The sequence below is a fragment of the Cyprinodon tularosa genome, unplaced genomic scaffold, assembly GCF_016077235.1.
Source record: "Cyprinodon tularosa strain WSP-4 unplaced genomic scaffold, ASM1607723v1 ctg180, whole genome shotgun sequence".
NCBI lineage: Eukaryota > Metazoa > Chordata > Actinopteri > Cyprinodontiformes > Cyprinodontidae > Cyprinodon > Cyprinodon tularosa.
This window is the reverse complement of record NW_024038609.1, coordinates 762,280-786,152: the sequence shown is the minus strand read 5'-3', so window position 1 is coordinate 786,152 and position 23,873 is coordinate 762,280. Positions and strand designations below refer to the sequence as shown.

Here is a 23,873-nt window from a genome sequence, read left to right as displayed (position 1 = left end):
CACAGATGAGAAGAAAAAACCAATCTTTTTGAAGAAAGTGGCTGTGGCAAATTTCACCTGTGTAAACAGGACCGGAGTGGGCCCAAAATTGGGTACACTAAATGAAAAACAATGTGCAAGTATTTTACTGGTATCCACCTTTTTTAAACCTCAATCCCGCAGTGACATCTGGTGGTGGTGTGGAGATGACAAATTGTTTGACAGACTTCCATGCAACACCACTGGATTGTGTGCTGCAGTCACCTTGATTTTACCTGTTTCTATTACTTCACTCACAATGGATGAATTGTTAACGACTGTAAACAGTATTTTACCTCACACATGGCATACTAGAAGAAGGAGGGCATCTGAAAATGCGTGGAGTCCAGATGACCCTACTTATATTAACAGTATTGGAGTACCCAGAGGTGTTCCAGATGAGTATAAACTAGTGAATCAAGTTTCTGCAGGATTTGAATCTTTCTTATGCTGGTGGTGTACTATAAATAAAAATGTAGACAGGATCAACTACATCCATTATAACGTCCAGAGGCTGGGAAATAAAACAGAACAAGGCTTCTCCGCCGTCCATGAACAATTGTCAGCTACCTCTCTGATGGCTTTCCAGAACCGTATTGCTGTTGACATGTTGTTAGCTGAAAAAGGTGGTGTGTGCTCTATTTTTGGAGATCAGTGTTGCACCTTTATTCCCAACAACACTGCTGCAGATGGCAGCCTCACAAAGGCCCTTGAAGGCCTTCGCTCTCTTAACAGCAAAATGAAAGACCATTCTGGAGTTGACACAAAAATGTGGGATGGATCTGGAGACATTTTTGGTAAATACAAACAACTGGTACTTTCTATTTTGATGTCTGTAGCTATATTTGCCGCCATCCTGACCTTATGTGGATGTTGTTGTATTCCATGTATTAGAGCGCTGCTAAATAGACTAATTACCACTGCAATACAACCCATGAAAACAGAAATGTATGCCCTTATGTCCACTGAGGAACACCTATCGGATGATGAAGACAGCGAAGAGGATGAATTCTCTTTACACTTTCCTGACTTTTATCCTAATCCCAACGACAATAACCCACCAGTTTAAAGTACCTCTGAGTGTACCCTTTACAGCTAAAAAAAGAAAAAAGAATGATTTCTTAGTTGAAAATCTGAAAAGAAGTAACTATTGAATGATAAAATAAATAGCTTAAAGTGAATAAACAGGAGGGAAATGTTGGGTTAATTAATTGTACATAAGTTATTCTACTTTAATCATATTACTTTAATCATATTATACTTACACATTTTGTTATCTCTATCTTACTCATATTACAAAGAGTGTTAAAACATTTAGTTTTGTTTGCTGTGTCATTAATGTTTTTTAAGTCTGTGCAGGAGGGATGCTGACTGCGACTGCTGTTAACAGATGTCGTTAAGGGTGTGGAAGAGAATGGAGAACTGTGCAACTAGATAAGGAGAGGGGTTCTCCTTATCCTATGATGTTGTATGATGTTGTATGATGTTGTACGAAAATTCTGGTTTCAACTGGGTTCTGTTCCCTCCCCCTTTAGCGGTTGAAACCACATTGTAATCAGGGCGTTTCTTCAATAAAGGGCTTGGAGAGCAGATACTGCTTCAGAGTGGGTTTGAAGTTGTAACTGAATGCAGTTTCTGATCCCCTCTCCTTGCAAGTAAAATATACTAAATTCTCTGTGTCATTCTTTGTGCAGGTTGCTGAATAAGGTGTTTGGTGTTTAAACCTAACAATATGTTTACATTTTTTTTAGAACAGTCATATGTGAGCTTTGTCTTGAAAGTATATGTGCAAAGCTTTTCTTACTGATATGGAACCTGATGAAGAAACGTTCTCCAAGCTTTCTAAAGGACTAATAGACTTTCTTTGAATAACCTCAGCTTCACTTATTTCCTAAAAACTTATTCTATTTCTCTATCAAAGCAATTATATGAGACTTTATTATCTATGATAAACACTGTCCGCTGTAATAACAAATACAGAAGTAAAATAACTGTTCCTAGGAGAAAAAAAGGATAAGAAAGTGTCTGCAAAAACAAATTACACTTTATAGTGTCTACAAAAGACTAAAAACATTAGAAAATGTAAATATTACAGATAAATAAATATTACAGATAAAAAATAAAATAAATAAGAATTTGAAGGTTGTGTAAGTGAAAAAAATTCTATATTATTTGATTAAAGAATAAGGCATAAATGATAATCATTGTTATTAGTAGTGTGTCTATAATTATAATTTTCATAGTATTTCTGTCATTATTATATATATTTATAAAAGTCATTTCTACTAGGACTCTAAAGATTATATGTTGATAAATATTATATAAATATATACAAATGTTAAAATATGTAGCTAGTATTTAATGGAGATAAGCAATAATTGATCATTTCAAGGTAATCATATAGCTGTAAAATGAAAAGAACAATTATATGATCAACATAGGAACATCATACCTTTAAATATAAGAAGAAACTAAGACTATGAAGAAACTAAAATAAAAAATATGTATAACAAATATGTATATATATATATATATTTTTTTTATGTACTTTTTTCTTTTTGTTTTCTTTTTTTTTTTTTATATATTTTTTTTTAATAGTGAGGTTTACAGATACAATAAGGCCAGACCTAAACCCACTTGTCATTGTAAGTGTTCCTATAATATGTCTGATGTTTAGTTAACCGGACGCTGCAGCTGCAGACAAACAGGAAGTTGGCCTGTTGTTTTCTCTATGTATGAATAACAGAAGCTCTTTGTGATGAGAGGAAACTAAAGAAGTGAAGCAGAGCAGAGCAGCAGCTTCTAGTGCAGACAGAAACAGAACAGAACCAGAACAGCAGGGATGAAGTGGTGAAAACCTTCTAGTATTACTTTGATAGAGACCTGACAGCAGACTGGGAACAAGGAGCAGGTGGTGAACAGGGGAAATAAAGTCAGATCTATCATTACCTACAGGTGTTTTTGTTGTTAGGTTTGTTTGCATTCTAATAAGTTCTGTATTTTGCATTGTTGTTAATAAAGTCTTGCCATTTAGTTTTTGTTTTTACAATGTTATTGGGATCTTGGTATATTCACTCCTTCCTCTGAGTTTCTTTTTTATGTTTTTTGTTGTTGTTGGTGTTATATTCTCTATGCATTGTTGTTTATATCTCATATTAGTGTTTGGTTTTGTGTTTTCCTATTGTAATTACCTATTGTATTTAGTTATGCCATATGCTTTGACTGGTTTTATTTAGCTCAGCTTCTCTGCATTAATCTGGTTGTTTTCTGTCATCCTCAAATTCTCCCAATTGTTTAAACTCCTTAATTCCCATTTACCACTGTTGCTTTTTTTTCCATTCTGCTCACCACTGTTCCAGTTTCTGGATTTTGCCAAGAACTTTGAGTTTTACATTATTTTAAAATGAATTTATTTGATCCTTCACAATACTCCATGGAGGTTCTAAATGTAATTTGGTCCTTCTTCTACAATACATACCTTGTGAAAAATATTATTCATCTTAAGTTTTATGGAGAGCAAGAAAAAAAAGAGAGATTATATATGTTAATCGTAGTCAGATCGAAAAACAAACAAACAAACAAACAAAAAAAAAGCATTAAAACCGCCCTGATTCCATAATCATATCTAAATAGAAAATCTATATAAAAAGTATTTTCTTTTCAAATTACATCAAAATACACCAGGGGATCTCACATTTTAGTGGTCAAGTCTGGTGTTCTTCACCATTTAGATGTGTCTCTGTTTCCATACAATTGAATCAAATTGTTGGGATCCTTAGGCTTGCCCACCAGAGGGCGCCAAGGATCCTCTTCTGTTATTTGTTTTTTTGTTATGACTGGGATTACTGTTGGGATCTGGAGAGTTACCATCTGTCTCCAGCAGAGAGCGCTGTGTGTCTCCTGGGCTGGAGCTTCCAGCACACCTGAAGCTCGTCAGCCCATCAGGAGACCTTCTGCTTTGCCCATCAGAGGGCGCCGTGGATCCATGCCTGGGGAGCTTGGACTCAGCATGGACAGCTGTTTTCCATTCTGCTGATTAAGGAAGCTCTCCCTATATAAGCTGAGTGTGACCTCCCCTCTGAGCTGGATCGTTGTGTTTCCTGTGCCACCATGCCTGTCTGAACTTGGAACCTGCAGTTTCCGTGTGTTCCAATAAATATTGGACTTTTAATCCTCCCTCTGTGTCTGTGAGTTCTACATTTGGGCTAGTAAAACCATCGCATCATGACAGAACGATCCAGCCAACAGACTAGCCCAGCAGACTCCTTCTACGCGCTCCTGGAGAGCCCGCTCTGTGCCGTCTGGAGACCCCTGAGCCCGCTCTGTGCCGTCTGGAGACCCCTGAGCCCGCTCTGTGCTGTCTGGAGACCCCTGAGCCTGCTCTGCGTCTTCCAGAGACTCCGGATGTGGAGCCACAATTGGTGGTTCCCTCTGTTCCTGAGGTCGAGCCACAATCGGTGGTTCCCTCTGTTCCTGATGCGGAGCCGCAGTCGGCGGCTTCCTCTGCTCTGGATGTGGAGCCGTAGTGGGCGGACCTGTTTGAGCCTGTTGCAGAGCAGTGGGAGTGGAGACGGCTTCCTTCTCGGGGCTTCTTGCTGAAGCGGAGACAGTGTTTCTCCCGGTGCTTCCTGCTGAAGCGGAGGTGACGCCCTCCTCCAAGGCCCCTGCAGCTTCTGAGACTCTGCTCTGCTGTCGGTTCCATGGCCGGCCACCTGAGACTCTTCCTGGCATCCCTGGTTCGCCCTTCGCCCTCCATGGGCGAGTTGTTTTTTTTCTTTGGGGCGTCTGGAATCCGCCCTTGACGGGGGGGGGGTACTGTTAGGATCCGGGGCTTTGCCCACCAGAGGGCGCCGTGGATCCATGCCTGGGGAGCTTGGACTCAGCATGGACAACTGTTTTCCCTTCTGCTGATTAAGGAAGCTCTCCCTATATAAGCTGAGTGTAACCTCCCCTCTGAGCTGGATCGTTGTGTTTCCTGTGCCACCATGCCTGTCTAAACTTGGAACCTGCAGTTTCCGTGTGTTCCAATAAATATTGGACTTTTAATCCTCCCTCTGTGTCTGTGAGTTCTGCATTTGGGCTAGTAAAACCATCGCATCATGACATCTTCCTTCATAAGCAGCAGTCAGACCTTCCTTTGATGCCGGAGTGTTGACCAAGTTTGGTTAGCAAACCTAAGCCTCTGCACATCTAGTGAATCACAGTAGACTCTAGAGAGAAACTGGATTCTAACCTGTCTCTATCTTCTCTACTCACAGAAAGCCTGACAGAAGTCAGAAGCTCTGAATGAGCTTTACCTGGAAACCTGCCTGCCTGCCCAAGGAAGCCAAACCTGAAGGTCTTAGCCTGGATTCCTCCTTCAGCTCTCAGGGAAGAGCTAGGAACGTCTGAGGCTCACTAGCCAGAAGCTAGACGCTGCTGCTGCTGAGCTGTCTGTTACTTCCTCAATCTCTGGACCCAATCGGTTCCCCATCTCAAGGATCTGTCAGAACCTCTTCAAGGTACATTCGAAAATTACCCACTCATCAATCCATCTAACTACCTGGCTAATCAACTTCCCATCTCTCCAGATATCAGTGATGCCAGACCCGGACCTGTACCAGAACCAGTCCATGTTTCTCTGTGCATCTTCCTTTAATAAACATTGTTAACTTTTCCTCCAGTCTCTCCAGTCTGGTGTTCTGCATATGGGTTTAGCTCATGTTGCGGGAAAATTTATATCTTTCTTCTATTATATATTAATATTCATATTTACTCACTATAAAAGTTTTCACTCAGGCTGTTTCTCTCTCAAGGCCACACCCTTCCCTGCAGAATGTTGTTTGTAGACCAGACATAGCTTCTTCCCATAACAATCCAGATTCTTTCTCAAGGTTTATTCATAACATGTTACTGTTAAGCAAAGTGTGTGTAATTTGTTATGACTCTGACTGCTTTCGATAGGGGGGAACGAACCCTGCCCAGATCAGAACAGAGCAGAATGCTGTGCCATGATGACTGTTCTCTCTTTGCAAAGATGATTAATAAATGTGCCGACTGAGTGAAATCCATCGATCTCCGTTTATTTAACTAGGATGAATAGTTGAATACTTTTTTCCCATGACAATTTGGCGTTGTCGGCAGGATTCTCTTTGGTGATTTTTTCTGAGGACAGCGATTGTCAGAAGTGTCAGGTACCACCTGGAGGAAGCAGTCTTCCAGCCTCAATACCCCGTTTAGAAGGTTAAGGGAGTGAGGACTTCTGACATTGAGGTCCTGGAGGTCAGCAGGAGGATCAAAACGAACCATTTTTTTGAGACGGTGAGATTAATATTTTGTCGGCACAATTTAGATTAAATTTCAAAAACTAAATTACAAAACAAAAGGTTGTTAACAGATTTAAAGATAATTAGAAATCAAATACTGGAAAATTAGCTCAAACAAAGTCCTCTTCTTCTCCATTAAAAATAATCAAAAAAATAAATGTAATCTAGCAAAAAATCTAACTAAATTAAAGATTAATCATTTCAAAAGCATTACCATTAGTATAATACTAAAGAATATACATACAAAATAAAAGATAACTTTTCTTTTTGGGGAGCAGAAAGGCAATTCAGGTTTTTGTTCCACCTGTGAACCAAAAGACATCGCATAGGAACGTGAGGCTCTCTCTAAGGGTGAGAGGAAGGTTGTAGGTGCCACCAGAAGGCATTTAATTTTACTGAGACGTCAGTAATCTAGAGTGGGATCCCCCCCAGTTATCCAGGTCGGCACCAGAGGAATGGTGTGCATCGGGCAGAGTTAAATTACCTGTAGATAATGGGAAAGGTTTTGCAGTTCTACAGTATGGTAGTAGAACAAAAGGCAAGGTTCCAGGGAATTGTCAACTGCCCAAGGAGACATTTTTGAACAATTGCTAAGAAAATAAGGTTCTTTTAATGTTGCAATAAACAAAAATGTTAAAAATAAGATAAACCAATATCATGAGACGTTAGAGGCTAAAAAGAAGGTAAGGTAAGAAATTTACAGATTTAAAAAAAAAAACAAAAAAAAAAAGGGAAAAAGAAAAAAGAAAAAACAGTTTAAAATGATGGATGGTTAAAAGGAGAGTTCAAAGAAACTCTCAGCTTCAAAAAGAAATGGGTTAAAATAAGAAGTCAAAAAAGGCAGTGTTTAAACCTTATACTAAACATATTTACACTGTATTACATATTAAACTTACACTATACTAAGTTATAATAATGAATTTTAATTTCAATGGTGCTTTTAAAAAAACTAAACTTTAAATTTGTACAGGAAGTTAATAACTCATAGCTAAAAATAAAAATACTTTTAAATTATTACAGAAAAAAGTAAGTGGGGCATAAAATAAGGTCAATTTAAAAGTTTAAAACGGAAAAAACTAGTAAAATGGAGGAATTAACCTAAAATTAAATAGAGAAAAACAAAATTAAATAGAGAAAAGCAAGGTTGATGATAAAAGCAAATATGAGAAAATTAGATGAGAAAAGTTTGTGACGAGAGGGGAAATGTGACTTAAAGTGACTGAAGGATGAAGTGGGGGACTGACGAGACAACATTCCTTCCTGAAAAGGCTTCTTCTTTTATATGGTAAAGATGAACAACTTTATATTATTTTTTTTATTATTATTCATTTGAAATATTGAAACTCTTCTTTAAATAATCATTGTTTTTTTGTTTTTTTACTCCCTGCCCTTTAAACATGGACTCCCTGATCGGAGCCGCTCCTTGTGGAATTCAGACCTGGGGGAGATGCACCCCTCCCATCAGCCCGCCAGAGAAAGGCAGCCTGCTTCAAGCATCAATCTCCCCCCACCCCCCCAAGGCACACACACCGACACAGCAACCGGATGGAAATGATGGGTTAAAATCTGGGGAAAGCAACACAAAAGGATTTTCATCTGCTCTGAACCCCTGACCCTAATAGCTCACCTGAGCTGCAACCTGCTTCACAATGTGTGTGTGTGCAAAAACCATGAGGACAGAGACACTGGGGACATTTTTTTTGTGGGGAAACAAGGAGGAGGTGCACCAACATAAGGCTTTCCTTCTCTCCGGTGCTAAATAAATTTTTCTATTATTGAATTATTTGTTTTGTTTGAGAAGTGGCTGACCTTTTGGACTGAGGTGGTGGAGCTCCAGGACTGAAACCGCCTGTTGGCAGAAATCAGTAAAAGGGTATTGTGATCCATTATATATTTTCTTTTCTTTTCTTTTTTTAATTTCATTTTATATTCCATTTCCATAGACTTCCAACTATTCAAGAAAAGTTTGATAACTTTCTCTTATTAGATTCCTTTCTGCATCTTGCAATTAAGAAAATGCTTGCTGACAGAGTGACTTTCTTGACATGACTTTATCTGTGGGAAGATGTCTAATGAAGGTGATAATGTACGGCTTGGTTGGCTTTCACTGAACCAGGATTGTTTTAGAGTCAGTATAATCATTTCTGATCAAATTAGAATCATCCTTAAGTATCTAAACCAAAAATTATCTTTTAAAAGAGAAAAATTCAGCAGCAACTGTCTTTTCCTATGTCGGCTTCAGGACTGGAAAACAAAACGTTTATTATCAGGCCTGTGGTTGTTTAAAAACAGGACGGGTCTGGTTTTGTTCATTTCCTGCTGTCACCATGTTCCATAATGTTATGGACGGACCTGGAGATGAAAACTTAGGCAAATCCAGAGAGAGAAAAGGGTCCAAACATGGTCTGACACAGTAGTTGTGAAATGCGCACAGGTTTTAGTCACAAACCAAATTCTCTATTTCCACAGCAGCCACTCGGAGAGATTAGCTTCATCTCTTCATGATTTTGTGGTATGTTGCTTTATCCCTGTGCCATGAATGTCTGAGGTTCTGACTAAGATGGAGAATGTTGGTGAATGTTGCTCTGATTTATGAAAATGTAAACAAAACAGCAACTTATAGAGGAAAAAGAATGAATAATATAATCCAATAGGATAAAATCTAAAGTTATTTGTCATTTTAATCTGAATTAGATTTCACTAAATGAAAAACTAAGAGAATTAGATTTTCCTTTCCTCCAAAAATATATGAATATACATGTATATCATTAAAACATATGAACAATGAAATCAACAATTTCCATCCCTTAAGTGTTTAAGATAAAGAAACCTTACAGTTAACCAAATATATTGGATGTAGTTTGGGAAAAACTAACTAAAATGCATAAAGGCTATGAGTTTATTAACTAAAATTATATATTTGCAAAAAATAAATAATTAAATCCTGAAAGATTTGAATCAAAGTGGCATATTTTCCTGAGAGAGTGAAATAATATTAATAAGAATTTTGCACATTTAAAACAAGTATGTTTAAAAGAGAATGAGACCTAAAACCTGCTTAATGGATTTAAATCAAGGATGATAAAAAACAAAAAAACATCCTAACTTTCAGAATTAGAACTGAAATAGCACCTGACATAAAGTTATAAATGGTTGGCTTACAGCAGAATAGTAACTGATTCGCTGTTTAGAGTTAAAGTACCTGCGTATAAATAGACAGAAAAGTGTCCATTTTACCGTTGACCCAGTTACAGGAGGTTCAGTAAAGATGGGCAGGCTAAGGCCCCCCCCCGTGAGAGAAAAGGGCCTGACACACATGAAGGTTTGCATGCAACAATTACGTTTAATCATTTATGTTATGGCCATTTGTTTGTGTTTTGTTTGTCTTATCTGTTTGTCTTATATGTTGTCTGTCGATGTGGATCCACTCTACTTATTGTATGTTGAACGGGCCAGACCACTGACCGCTGGCCAGACTGGGACTGACAGGTGACACATAAAATGATCTACAAGACCTTTTTCCCCTTAGTCAGAGACGGCTTTACAGACGGACCAAGGTGCCTGGAGATCCTGATGGAGGACCTTCTCAGCCATCCTTCCATCCTTCAGCAGGAGAAGGTGTGGCTCAAAGTCATCAAAAGAAAGTGATCAGAGCTCATCTGGAAGGAACCAGGAAAAGCTTCAACAAAAGAAATCAGAATAAAGGGGCAGAATAATCCCCTCTGATTGGTTAATTAACACATCAGTAGTCCACCTGATGTGTTGAGGACCAGCTGTTCTGTAGACAACGTTCAAAATGTCGCCTGTATAAGGGACCAACATCAACAGAAAGATGAAGACGCCCACCTGAAGATGTCTGACATCAGTTTTGGCTTTTTGATTTTTAATCATACAACATGAATGAGAAGGGAAATCTGTTGTGATGGGTTGTATTTTAATCAAAGATTAACCTTTTTAGTGTCTAAGTGTTTGATATTACTTTTCTTGATAATAAAAGAAAGTCCAAATGTTAGATGAGCACCTGATGGCTGATGGTCAGTATTGGCAGAGATTTCTGGATTAGAGAATGAACTCTGATAATCGGGTCATATCAGCTACCATTGGGAAAGAGGAGGGCTGAGATTAAATCCTCCAACTTTTCAATGTGTGCTTTGACTGAGCCTGATTCTGAAGAGCTGAACTGAATCTGTGTGAAACAACTTTGTGTTATGATTTTAACATTTTGCATAGAGATTGATCCTTTTTTTATTTTTAATGAAGCTCGGATTAATAATTTGACTTACACTTTGTAGAGATGAAGGGGTCTATTGTTTTGACTGATTTGAACTTTTCTCTTTCCAGGGAGAAAAAAAAGGATAACTGATAATGATGAGAACTAAAATTTTACATTTTCAGCAAATAGATATTTTACCATAAAGTATCATAATGGGGAAAAACAGTAAATATTTTTGCCAACTAAGGTGTGATTCCAGGGCTCTATTTATTGTCAACATATTTTAGCTATCATAATCCTTTCCATAATTTTTCCATCTATTATAATCATTTAACATTGTCCACCGACTTAATGCAGTTGTGGATTTTTGATTTATTATTTTTTTAATTATCATTATTATTAATTTTTTTTTATTTTAGTTTTGTAGTTTTTAGCTTTCTTTACATTTATTCACAATTTTAGTTTCTTAGTTTTCTTATATTCATAAATTTTCCTTGTTTTATGATATCGATTACACAAGGATAATATCCTTTTATAATCGAAAGGGTGGACTGTTGTCGGAAAAATGTTATCTTTCTTCTGTTATATATTAATTTATCCTATTTACTCACTATAAAAGTTTTCACTCAGTCTGTTTCTCTCTCAAGGCCACACATTTCTCTCCAGGCTGGTATTTGTAGACCAGACATTGCTTTTATATATTTTAGTTGCATTTTTCAAACTATATTCCATATATTTGGTAAAACTGTAAGGTTTATTTATTTTAAACACTTAAGGGAGGAAAATTGCTGATTTCATTGTTCATATGTTTTAATGATATACATGTGTATTTTTTTGGAGGAAAGGAAAATCTAATTCTCTTAGTTTTTCATTTAGTGAAATCTAATTCAGATTAAAATGACACAACTTTAGATTTTATCCTATTGGATTATATTATTCACTCAGATTCAATAAGATACTTAAATTGTTTATTTTTATAATATTTTAATTGGAAACAAGCTTTTCAACATGCATATGAAGTCGTAATTGAACCAATATGATTGTTAGAACTGACGAAAATAAACAAAAATAAAATTCCCTCATATCATCAGTCTTGTGAAAGAAATAGAAAAACTCAAAATACACAGAAAAGGTGCATCAGTCCCATATCAGACATTCCCTTATTAGCATGTTACACATGCAGTCATGTAGATTTCAGCAAGCCTAAAGCAAATAAAGATTAACTAAATGCCTTAGTAATCTCTATAACTTTAGAGGGTAAACTTAAAAAAGTGTTTACTTCAGTCTTCATAAACATTTAATAACTTGAAATATCTTTCTTAACTACTGCAGGCAAGCTTTCACGCTGATGAACGTCTCTGATTATTAGAAAAGAAGAACGGCATGAAAATAAAATGTTTTTTGACAAAAAGGGAGAAAGTAACAGAGCAAGGTACAGTAACAAATAAGTATTCATATCTTGTAAAATTGATGAGGTTACCATGTAGCATTATTGGTTGTTTCATTGTTATCCAACAAACCAGTTTGTTTCCACTATCACCTATAAAGTGATTCATGAGGATCAGATCTGCGTATCCTAACTTGTAAAGAATTCCCAATGAAATAGTGAAAAACAAAAGATGTTTATAGTGAGGTATTATTTGAAGATATCTGCACATTTTACCAAAAAACCTTGTGACAGAAAAAAAAATGCTGCAGGTGGATTTATGGAGAAATGAGCAAATATTTCCAAACAACCGTCCATCAGACTGAGAACCTTTCTCATAATATTTTCTACCTCCACTTGAGACCTGATCTATTTTATCCAGCAGATCCTGGACCTGCTTCCTGTTTTCCATCTCATTGTTGTTAAAAACGTGGTAAATCCCACTGCAGCTTTTCAGCAGCTTCTGCAGGTTCTGATCCTCTCTAACTAACTGATCCAAGTTTATATCAGTGTCTTTCAGTCGATCTCCGTAGGTGAACAGGATCATGGTGTGTTTGAGGACCTCAGGACCCAGAATCTTCTGCAGGATCTTTGGCCCTTCCTGCTCCTGTTTGCTGAACCTTCCTAACTGGAGAGCAAGGAGGAAAACATGAGGACCAGGAGAGCTCTGCTTGATAGCTTCCTCCAGCTCTTCTTTGATCTTCTCTGCAGAAAGACGGGAGCTGCAGAGCCCTGCGGTGTCCACCACAGAGACTGTACGGCCCAGAACTTCTCCTTCCATCCTTTGGTTGCTCAGAGTCACAGGGATGGAGCTGACATGACAGTCAAATGCCCTTTTTCCCAGGATGGTGTTTCCTGCTGAGCTCTTCCCAACTTTCTCCTGACCCACCAGCACCACTCTGAGGTCCCCTTCTTGCTTTGATTCTGAAAATAACAAAATTACATCAGCAGTGGGCAGAGCTTCAGATGTCATGGGGCCATCTGAGAACATTTAAAGATAATTCACAATAAAGGTAAGAAGACTGACTAATTTACCTGTTTATTATTTGTTTTTTTGATGTATTATAAAGTCACGCAAAGGTTCTGGTGAATTATGTCTTGAAATAACTGAATCAACAAATTAGATTAATCTGATTCTTAATCTTCAAATCGGACTGAGAGCTCTTTCCTCTGAGATTTTCACATTATGCATGCATGAAACAAAAAAAAAACAGAAGTTTTTTCTTCTTTTACTAGCTATTCCTATTTATTATGTTCAATGTTTTGATTGTTCAAGACCCCGACCTGTTTTTTTTTGAGGAAGTACCATTTGTATTCTCAGATTGCACCTGAGCATCAGTTCGCAGAGTGTGAGGACAAACATTGCAAGCTGTAAAATTTTTAATTCTGTGATTTATTTGCATTATTTGAGTTGGGGCTGCAAGCAAGGCTTAACTATATATCATAGTGCATCCCAGGCTTAATGACCAAAAGAACTGAGAAATAAATGTGTTTTAATATGATCTGAATAAAGCCCCTAAGGGGCTGCAGGTTAATGATTAAAAACAAGACAATACAATCACAGTATAATACATGATATTGCCTGACCAGCTGCACCTCCCACTACACTTCCCACTACACCTCCCACTCCATAACGTGCTCCCAAAAAAATTGATTAGTGGATCCACCAGCAGCTCCAGCAGCAGCTCCAGCAGCAACTCCTGCAAGAAAATCCCGAATGAATGAATTGTCTTTCTCTGCTTTTTCTCTTGCATCTTTAGGGCTCATTTCTGGATGTTCTTTCAGAAGTCTTTTCATTTCTTCTCTGTTGGCTTTCTCTGCCTCTTTGAACATTTCATTGGTGTAGTAGCTTCCTCCATTTTCTGTTAACATCTGGTTAATCTTCTCCAGCAGCTCTCTGACTTGATGTGGATGCCTGTCTTTATTGTCAAAAACATGGTGTCGTCCCTGGCACTGTTCCATAAGGTCAGAGAGAGCTTTATTCTCCTTGATTAAACTCCCCATTGCTTCTCTTCCTCTCATCTCACTCAGCAGGTCTCCATGAGTGAATAAAACCATGGTGTATTTGGAAGCTTCTTCTCCAAACCATGTCTGGATTAATGTCACTGCCATCTGTTCCTCTTCTGTAAATCGGTTCAGCTGGAGAATAACCAGGAACACATGAGGTCCAGGAGCAGCCATGCTGATGCATTTTGCGATCTCTCTCAGTGTTTCTCTGTTTGTTACTTTTGTGTCAAACAGACCTGGAGTGTCAATCACAGCCAGCTTCTGACCAACAAAACAACAGTCTTTCTTCTGACACGTGAGTGTTACTGATGACATAGAGGGTTTAGATTTAAAGAGGTTTTCCCCTAATATGGTGTTTCCTGTTGCACTCTTTCCAGTTCCAGTTTTTCCGATAAGAACCATCCTGATTTCTGGTTCCTGGGAAGCTGTTGGAGAATTTGAAAAAGAGTGTAAACCAAAAGAAAACTTTTCCTGATCTAAAAACTTCAACATTTCACCAAGGCAGCTGCCTTTGAATTAAACATTATTGTGGATGTAAAACTTTTGTTTAACTTTATGTCATTGCCTATACTTTTGTGACTTTCTTTGAAGGCGTGATTCCAGCAATGCTTGAAGAAACAACTCTATCAGCTCACCAACATGTCTTCTTGTGGCCTTTACCAGGATCACCATTTGCTTTTTGTTCATAAAAAGGTTTTGTGAAAATGAATCACTTACACACACACACACACACACACACACACAAACACACACACACACACACACACACACACACACACACACACCACACACACAAACACACAAACAAACACAGGTTGACCAAACGACATGGATGCTTTGATTATAGATTATAGCCTAATCCAACAGTAAAACATCCTTCCACCTTCTCTTGCTTATTCCATCAGAGTCACGGCAGGACCGGTGCCTTTCTCTGGGAGTCTATGGGCAAGAGGCTATACCATAGATAGGTCAGCAGTCTGTCACAGGGCAACACAGAGACACACAAAGAAACATAACACAAACTCACACCTAATTTAGAGAGGGTTAGCCAGTAACAGACATGTTTTTGGACTGTGGAATAAGGCTGGGGTACCAGGAGAGAACCCAGATGAGGAGTATAAATACCTTGATGTTCACCTGGACAACAAACTAAAGTGGAGAAGCAGCTGTGAAGCGGTCTATAAAAAGGCTGAACTTCCTGAGGAAGTTTAGGTCCTTCAGCATTTGCAGCAGATCTTCTATACATGTCTTTTGGACAGTTTTGTCTCTTCTGTCATCATTTTCTGGGGTAACAGCATCAGAGCAAAACAGCTCAAAAAGCTAATGAAAAAAAAAGTTGGCTCTGTTCTAGGAACTGCCCTGGAAACTCAGGAGATGACATCAAAATGTTTAACAATAGTGTCGTCATTCATAGGCTTCTCCAGATCCGGTACAAGATAGAATGATACGGAAGATCTTACCTGCCTAAAGTTAACCCCTAGTACCCTACGGACCCACTGGTGGGCCCAGCTGCTACGTGACCTCGTAATTTTAACAAACCCCCAATATTGATGTAAAAAACACATTTGGCACAGTTTGGTGACATTTTTGGATAAATGTGCCAAAATGGCCTCTCCGCCTAAGAAATTTCTCACTAATACCATTCTAAAATAAATATGATTCATCTGATTGAGTCCAAATTTGGTATATTTTTACACAACATTTAGATTTGAAAGTCTGTACTACTTTTTGTGCTATAAATAATATTTTGGTAGTGTTTTGCAATGTTTATTTCAAAGAAAATTTTGGCGAGGTTCAAAAAATGCAAAATATTTTGTATTTTGTCCCTAATATTTCAGGCCGGGTCAAAGCTACAATGGTGCTGACACCAGAAAACCATTCTATGACATCTTACCTTTACAGACCTACCAAAAGTTTCTTCTTAAATCTAATAGCTGTGAGGCTATAAGTGATTTACTTTTGTGTGTTTTTGTCAGGCAGAAATGTATTTATACCCCCTGAGGGTGTAAGAGGTTAACGGAAAGCAGTAAATCTGTTGTCCATACTTTTACTTTTGCCTTGTAAAAATTGTTACTGGATTCAAATCCAAGTAATTTCTTTTTAGAATAAAATCTGCATGGCCTTGTATGTTGTTCTTTTCTTGCAGGTACTTGTTCTTTGGCTCACTTAACAAAAATATTAATTCTTTCTTTTGTTTAGTTTTTTTCCAGCCAATCTAAACCTGTTACATGGTTGTAAGCATCCCTGCCTACTGTAATATAATTTGTTCCAACTTGATCAACTAGATGGTCCATGGCAAATGGTAAATGGCCGGTACTTACATTGCCCTTTGGTCAAGAGACTTGACCAAAGTACTTTACACTACATTCAGTCTTTCCTCACTGGTTAGTGGGACTATGTTCTCTGTAACATCTGACACAGAGTCATTTGGACACAGTTTTGTTTTCTTGGTGTTACAGAGCATCAGCATTGACCGCTGAATCCTGACAATGAGAACTTTTGGCCTTTTTTTTTGTTTCTGGGGTGGCTGTATTGATTTTGTCTCATACCTCTGTTTATGTTTGAAAGAGAGGTGACCTTCATTAGCTCCTGCTGCAGAACTGCACATCTGTTTTTCAACAAATTTCCAGCAAAGTTTGGTGGGTTTCCATTCGGAAGGTGAACTGGATGTGGTATGGCTCAAGCTGGTTGTTTTCTTTTGGTAACAGAGTCAGAGTGTTGGGAGCTGGAGTAGTACCACCTTCCTCCAGCAGAGTCCGCCGTGGATCCTCCTGAGCCGAGCCTCCTGCACAGCTGAGGCTCATTCCTTCATCAGAGGGTCCACACTATATAAGCTGTCTTCAGACCTTGCCTCAATGCCGCAGTGTTGAATCCAGTTGGTTAGCACCTAAGCCAAGATCCTTCTGAGTACTTTGTTGACTTTGAATCCAGACTGGATTCTAACCCTTTTTGTCTCTACTTTCAGGAAACCTGTTTTTCTCCTGTGAAGCTCTGGAAGAGCTTAACCTGCCGAGCCTGCCCTCTGAGCCAAACCTGAAGACTCCTCTCTGGATTTCCATGCAGCTCTGGACCAAGAGCTGGAAACTCAAGACCAAGGTCTGCCCTCTCTCTAGAAGTAAGACGCTGAAGCAGCTAACAGACTCTGCTGAACAAACAATCTCTGGACCCAACAGTTCTCCTCCCAAAGCTTTAACCAAGAACCCTCAAGGTACAAACCTGAGACTCTCAAAGTCAAACTCTTCTGATGCTACGCTAACTGAACTGTCTCCCACGCAGACTCCAGTGAACCAGCCCCCCAGGCCTGAACCAGTACCAGTGTTATTTCCATGTTCTTGTGAAACAATAAACCTTTGTTAACCTTTCAACCAGTCTCCTTCTCGTGGGTTCTGCATACTTGGGTCTCTCTTGTGAACCCATCATGACAGAACACTGCGGCCAACCGACTAACCCAGCGGAACCACTCTGGAGGATTCTGAGTGATCAACGAGCCCAGATTCAGAGCCTTGGAACCTCCCTCCGTGAGAGCCACGAAGAACTGGCTAGGAGATTTGAGAGCGCCATTCGTGATGTTCACGACCTGCTTGTGGACAAATTCGTTCGTGAGTTTAACACACGATTTGATGTGTTTTTGCAGGAGTTTTCCAGACAATCAACTCCTAGAGCGGAGCCCGTTCAACTTCCGTTTCCGGAACCAGAGCCTGTCACGTCACTTCCGGAATTCCGTCCGTCTCTCCCAGAGAAATTTTCAGGTATCCCTAACAAATGTAAGGGATTTTTGTTTCAATGCCGACTTATTTTTCAGAACTCTCCTGGCAGTTTCCCAACTGAACAAAAAAAAATAACGTTTATTCTGTCCCAACTAACCGGACGTACCCTAGAGTGGGCGGAGGCAAAGTTTGCCTCCGAAGATAGCCTCAGATGTGATTTTTCCAATTTTGTTTCCGAGTTTTCCCAAGTGTTTAACCATGATTCTGACCAAACAATTTACTCTCGTGCTCTGTTGGTTCTTAGACAGGGAAATTCCTCTGTAGCAGATTTTTCCATTGACTTCCGGGTTAAAGCTGCAACCTCAGGCTGGAATGAGTGTGCACTTAAGAGTGCTTTTTTCAAGGCTTTAAACGAAAATATTAAAGATGAACTCACCCCACTCGAAGTACCTGAGACTCTGGAGGAACTCATCAGGTTGACAATTAGTTTGGACAACCGTCTTCGAACCAGATCCAAGTCAAAGATTAAGAGTCATATTTTACCAGTTTCTGTTTCTACGGCTAAGAGAAGGGACACCTCTTCCTTTGTTTCTCCTGAAGAGGCGTTCAGAACTGAGAGCCGTGCCCAGCCTGAATCTGATCCCGTGTCTAGAACTCATTTTGTTCCTCCAGCTTTTGAATCAACTGAGGGGGAGCCAATGCAGATTGGTCACACTAGGCTCACACCCGATGAGAGGAAGAGAAGGTTTAAGGAGAAACTTTGCTTTTATTGTGGAATACCTGGGCACTTTGTTTCTTCCTGTCCAGCGAAGAAAAGGATTTGGGGCTCGTCTGAGATTATGAGGAGTCTGGTGAAGCATCAACTAAATAGAAAATCTTCTCATCTACTTTTACCTGCTACTCTGTTCTGTTCTGATCAGACTCTCACTCTGTCAGCCTTCATAGACTCTGGTTGTGAGAGAAACCTTATTGACTCTAATCTAGTTCAACAGCTAAACATTGAGACCACCCCTCTGAGGAAGCCTCTTAAAGTCTCAGCCATAGATGGAAGGAGTCTACACCAAGTTACCCACAAGACTCAGCCTCTTCAGCTTCAAGTTTCTGGTAGTCATCGAGAGACCTTAACCTTTCTTGTTTTCCCATCAGCCTGTTCTCCCTTGGTTCTGGGATATGAGTGGTTGGCGCGACACGACCCTCATTTTAATTGGACTCATAGACACGTTGAATCGTGGTCTTCCTCCTGCCATGCCTCCAGTCAGTCAACCAGTCCCCGCTCCGCCGAACCTACTGGAGTCCCTCTACGGCCGATCCGAGCATCCAGGAGCCCACGGTGGGCGCCCCAGGACACCTCGTCGGAGGCTGCACCGGAGTCGTCGTGTGCGGCTCTCTCCATGCTGCGGCCAGAGCTGCAGTCGGCGGTCCCCTCTGAATCAGCTCCGGTGCCGCAGTGGGCGGCCCCGCCCTGCACCTATTTCTGAGCTGCTACCGGTGGTCTCCCGGTAAAATATCAGAGACTTTCTTTGTTGTCGTCCACCTTTAGTGGATTGTTTTTTGTTCTGGGACTCAGTTTTTTTTTTTTTTTTTTTTTCTTTCCCTCTGCCCACCCTGGGTGGGTTGGTTTTTTTGTTGTGGACTCTGCTTCTTGCTTTCCTAGTATGTTGCCCCCTCCGCCCACCCTTGGTGGGTTGTTTTTTGTTCCCTTGTTTCCCTAGGTCTTATCTGAAGCGTCTGGTATCCGCCCTTGAGGGGGGGGTACTGTTGGGAGCTGGAGTAGTACCACCTTCCTCCAGCAGAGTCCGCCGTGGATCCTCCGGAGCCGAGCCTCCTGCACAGCTGAGGCTCATTCCTTCATCAGAGGGTCCACACTATATAAGCTGTCTTCAGACCTTGCCTCAATGCCACAGTGTTGAATCCAGTTGGTTAGCACCTAAGACAAGATCCTTCTGAGTACTTTGTTGATTTTGAATCCAGACTGGATTTTAACCCTTTTTGTCTCTACTTTCAGGAAACCTGTTTTTCTCCTGTGAAGCTCTGGAAGAGCTTAACCTGCCGAGTCTGCCCTCTGAGCCAAACCTGAAGACTCCTCTCTGGATTTCCATGCAGCTCTGGACCAAGAGCTGGAAACTCAAGACCAAGGTCTGCCCTCTCTCTAGAAGTAAGACGCTGAAGCAGCTAACAGACTCTGCTGAACAAACAATCTCTGGACCCATTAGTTCTCCTCCCAAAGCTTTAACCAAGAACCCTCAAGGTACAAACCTGAGACTCTCAAAGTCAAACTCTTCTGATGGTTAAATAAAAAGGTTAAATACTGTGGGCTGTAGCTGCTTGTTGTCCTTTTTTAGTACTGATGTTGATGAGGGGATGTTCAAGCTTTTTGTTGGCCACAATGTATTATCTCCATGAGGGATCCATTCTATCAGATGTCTGGTAAGATTTCCGCTCAGCGCCAAGGCAGTTCCAGGTGGCTGAGCTAGAGGTGCTTGCGGGCAGTTTGATGTTTTGAGGCATTGGTGCAGCTCTTTCATTTCCAGTGACTGTGTTGATCTAAGCATTTACCACAAGTCGAGACAGCCTCCGTTCTATCAGTGAAACTCTGTGTAAATTACTGCTATGTCCACTGCTTTGACCAAATTTTGCTCTTCTTGTTTATCTTGCATAAACCAAACAGTTAAAAAGAATAACAGAACCACAGTACTGAAGTAATTAAGTAATGAGGGTAGGCAAAGTAAAATGTATTCAAATACTGTATATATTGTCATGGTTTTGGTTATGTTGTGCTTTACTTTGCTCCATGTCTCCTAGTTTTATTGGTTTTTTCCAATTTTGTTGTAGTTTCTATATTTATGTTCTCAGGTTTTTCTGTTGTTTTCCTCTGTTGCCTTCTTGTGTGTGTTCCTTTCCCCTTGGCTCCCTCGTTGTCTCCTCTCACACCTGCTCCTTGTCACCTCGTTAGCCCTGCCATTGTCTCAGTCAGCTACATGTACTCTCCCTCTGCAGTCACTGCTTGTTGGTTCCTTGTTGTTGCTGGTCCTGTCATCGCTGTTATCTGCTGCCCTCGTCTCTCCTTGGCTCCTTGTGCGTGTTTCCCCCGATGTCTCCACGGTTCTGGTCTGTGATACATTTTCAGTTGGATTCCTTCCTTTGTTAACTGCTTTCTTCATTAAAACTACAAGAAATCACCTCAGCCTCTATGCCTCTGCATTTTGGGTCCTCTAAACCACAACCAAAACGTGACATATATAGCCAAGTGGGCTAATTTAATACCAAATACAACTAAAATAAAAAACAAAACAAAAACAAAATTGTTAGTTTAATTAAGTTTGGAATATGGCACTTTAAAATCTATTAACACTGTCCCTGTAAGACTAGTGCTAGAGCTAGAGTTTCAGGATCACTGTATTCTGTGTTGGTCACTTTTTTTTAGCATAGAGATCAGAGAGTTGTGTATAATTGCTGGTAGGTGTGTGGTCAAAAGTTGCAGTCTAAAAAAGGATTTTTTAGACTGCAGTAGTCTGTACTACAGGATATTCCATTGTGCAGCAGCAGTATACACATGAAAGAGTATTTTTCAATTGATGTGCATGATGTTGACATTTTCTCTTTCAAGGACAAACAAAAAGTTACTTGATTATAATGGTTAAAGATAAAAATAATAATGTTATATTTCCATTTTCAACAATTACATCCCTTATCAAGAGAATTATCATCATGGAAGAATGGGAGATAATTAAAACCTAGACTCTTTCTCGGAGTTTATTCATCACATTTTATTGTTTTCCTTAACTGTATTTTTTTTTTATTACAACATAAATACATACAATATTTTATATGTGGACACCTTCACAGCATTTCAAAAGGGTTTGAGTTAATGAGAGGAAATTTTTTTTAATAAGAACAGGGCAAAAACAATAAATTCGAAGGGTTACTATTATTTGTCTTGTTCTCTCACTGCAAAGAAAGATAAGAAATTGCTGACAGAGTGAATTAACATCTGTCTGCATTATAGGGGTGTAAATCACACCCATCATGGCGATTCGATTCAGTATCGATTTCCTGACCCAACGATTCGATTATTTTCGATACTCAAGAATACACCACGATTCGATTCAATTCGGTTTGATTAATAGATTAATCGGTTAAGTTTTTTTTTATTATTATTTTTTTTTTTCACCTTACAGGCTAAACAAAGTTTCAAGTTTGAAATAAATCCATGAAAGCTGTAATATCGTTATGCATTTTTTTTTTTACAAACAACAGCAAATAACAGAAGTAGAAAAGTTGCATTAAAAAATACTGCAGAAAATCAGTGCAATGAGTGCAATGCAATACCTGGGCTCCAGACGTCCCCGCACCCTCCACAGTAGCTCCACTGCTCCTCTCCCAAATTGTAGCTGACCGCAGACAGGAGGCCGGCTTGTTTTGTTTTTATGACCGAAATTGCGGAAAACAACTTGTGGAGTTTGACCCGCTAGAAGAGCGAGGTGCGCGAGAACGCTGGGACCCTTTTTCCACCTGGATCTCCGCTCTTTTTGGCCCTCATGTCCCTCCGTCGTCGGACTAAACTCACCCCCACTTCCTCGCCGCCTCGGCCGTATCTAGACCCACAGCGTGTAGCACAGACCACGCTTCAATATTGAGCATAATTTAAAAATGTCTGTGTTAAGCTCACTGCAACAAACTGCTGTAAGAGTATAACCAGGAAGCGAGGTAGGAGGGCAAAATAGGTTTAGCGGCACCGCAGCACGGGAGGGAGAATTACGCCCAGGAGCAAATGGATAAAAATAGACCGAAGGAAAAAAAAAACATGAATCGATTGTCTTGCGGACGTGTCGATGTATCGGATCGTCGGCTGTTGGATCGATGCATCGATACAAAACAATCATTATTTACACCCCTACTGCTTTAACTGGATTACATGGTTGAATGCTTCACTATGACATTGATTAGCAATTTCCATCCACAACTTTACTCAATAGATCAATATTTCACAAGTTTTACTGACATGAAATTATTCTCTTACTAAAAATGATCTCTTTAATTTTGTTTGACCACATAATTAAAGTAATACATACACTTACCAGAAGCAGTCATTTTGTTGTTCATACTTTTGCTTTACTGGGTACACAGCTGTAAACTTATGATGTCTTACTTTTGAATAGTCTATTTTATTTTTCTTGCCTCAGCTCCTTTCACCTGAGGTTTCTGTAATGCACTGAATCATCCTAGCAGTTTCACAACTTTAGAGGCAATGTTTCCTTGTACACAGCAGACCCTTTGTTAGAACTTTTGCCTTGCAAAATCTGTTCCTGGATTCAAATCCCAGTTGGAGCTATTTTGCATAAAATCTGCATGGCCATGCATGGTGTTCTTATCCTGCAGACACTTGTTCTTTAGCTCACTGACCAGAAATATGGATATTTTGTTTTATTACAGTCGGTCTTAACCTGTTACAGGGTTATAAGCATCTCTGCATGCTGTAGTATAATTTTTTCATGATAGTCTATTTTTCCATTGTTGTGAATGTTGTTGATATTTTCTCTTTCCAGCTAAAACAAAAATGTTAGGTAATTGGTTTTGATTAGAGCTCAAAATAATAATAATTTTCCTTTTTCTTTATCAGCAATTGAAATTGTCATGAAAAATGTCATCAGGAAAAGTAAGACAGTAATTGAAATGGGGCTTTGCCAGCTGAAGTGTAATTTGTCAAATTCTGGGATATAATTCCAGAGGCAGGATTAAAGTCCAATATTTATTGGCAACACAGGTCTCCCTCCTGGGAGGCAGAGAAGACAGAGCAGGTCAGGTTCAGGTTTACAGATTAACAGGAACAAACTCACAGGTTTGCAGGTTCAGACAGGCAGGGTTAACAGGCAGAGTGGCTCAGGTTTGCTTCCATAGCAAGGACAACAATCTGGCTCAGAGGGGAGCAGATGGGGATCAGCTGCTTCTAATGAGCACCAACTCTCAGGAGAAGATCCACGGCGCCCTCTGGTGGGCAAGTCTCTGGATCCCAACCCACAGCAGAACCCCTCAGAAAGGGATCCACATCGCCCTCTGGAGGGCAGACCACTGGATCCCAACAGACAACAGAAGCCCACAGAAAGGGATCCACATCGCCCTCTGGAGGGCAGACCACTGGATCCCAACAGTACCCCCAGAGTCTCAGATGACCGGCCGTGGGGCCGGCAGCAGGGCAG

At 39.7% G+C, this 23,873-nt stretch overlaps 1 protein-coding gene across 1 annotated transcript in view; it reads right to left on the bottom strand.

Annotated features, from left to right (window-relative positions):
* The window catches only part of LOC119781631, a 38,366-nt gene extending 15,313 nt beyond the window's left edge, over positions 1-23,053 (bottom strand). Inside the window, exons 1-3 of the mRNA XM_038282171.1 lie at positions 22,755-23,053; positions 13,630-14,394; positions 11,881-12,886 (exon numbers count right to left, since the gene is read on the bottom strand). Coding sequence (XP_038138099.1) covers positions 11,881-12,886; positions 13,630-14,394; positions 22,755-22,779 — 1,796 coding nt within the window. The 5' untranslated portion in view covers positions 22,780-23,053. The remainder of the gene's footprint in view (positions 1-11,880; positions 12,887-13,629; positions 14,395-22,754) is intronic.
* Positions 23,054-23,873: the final 820 nt, after the last annotated feature.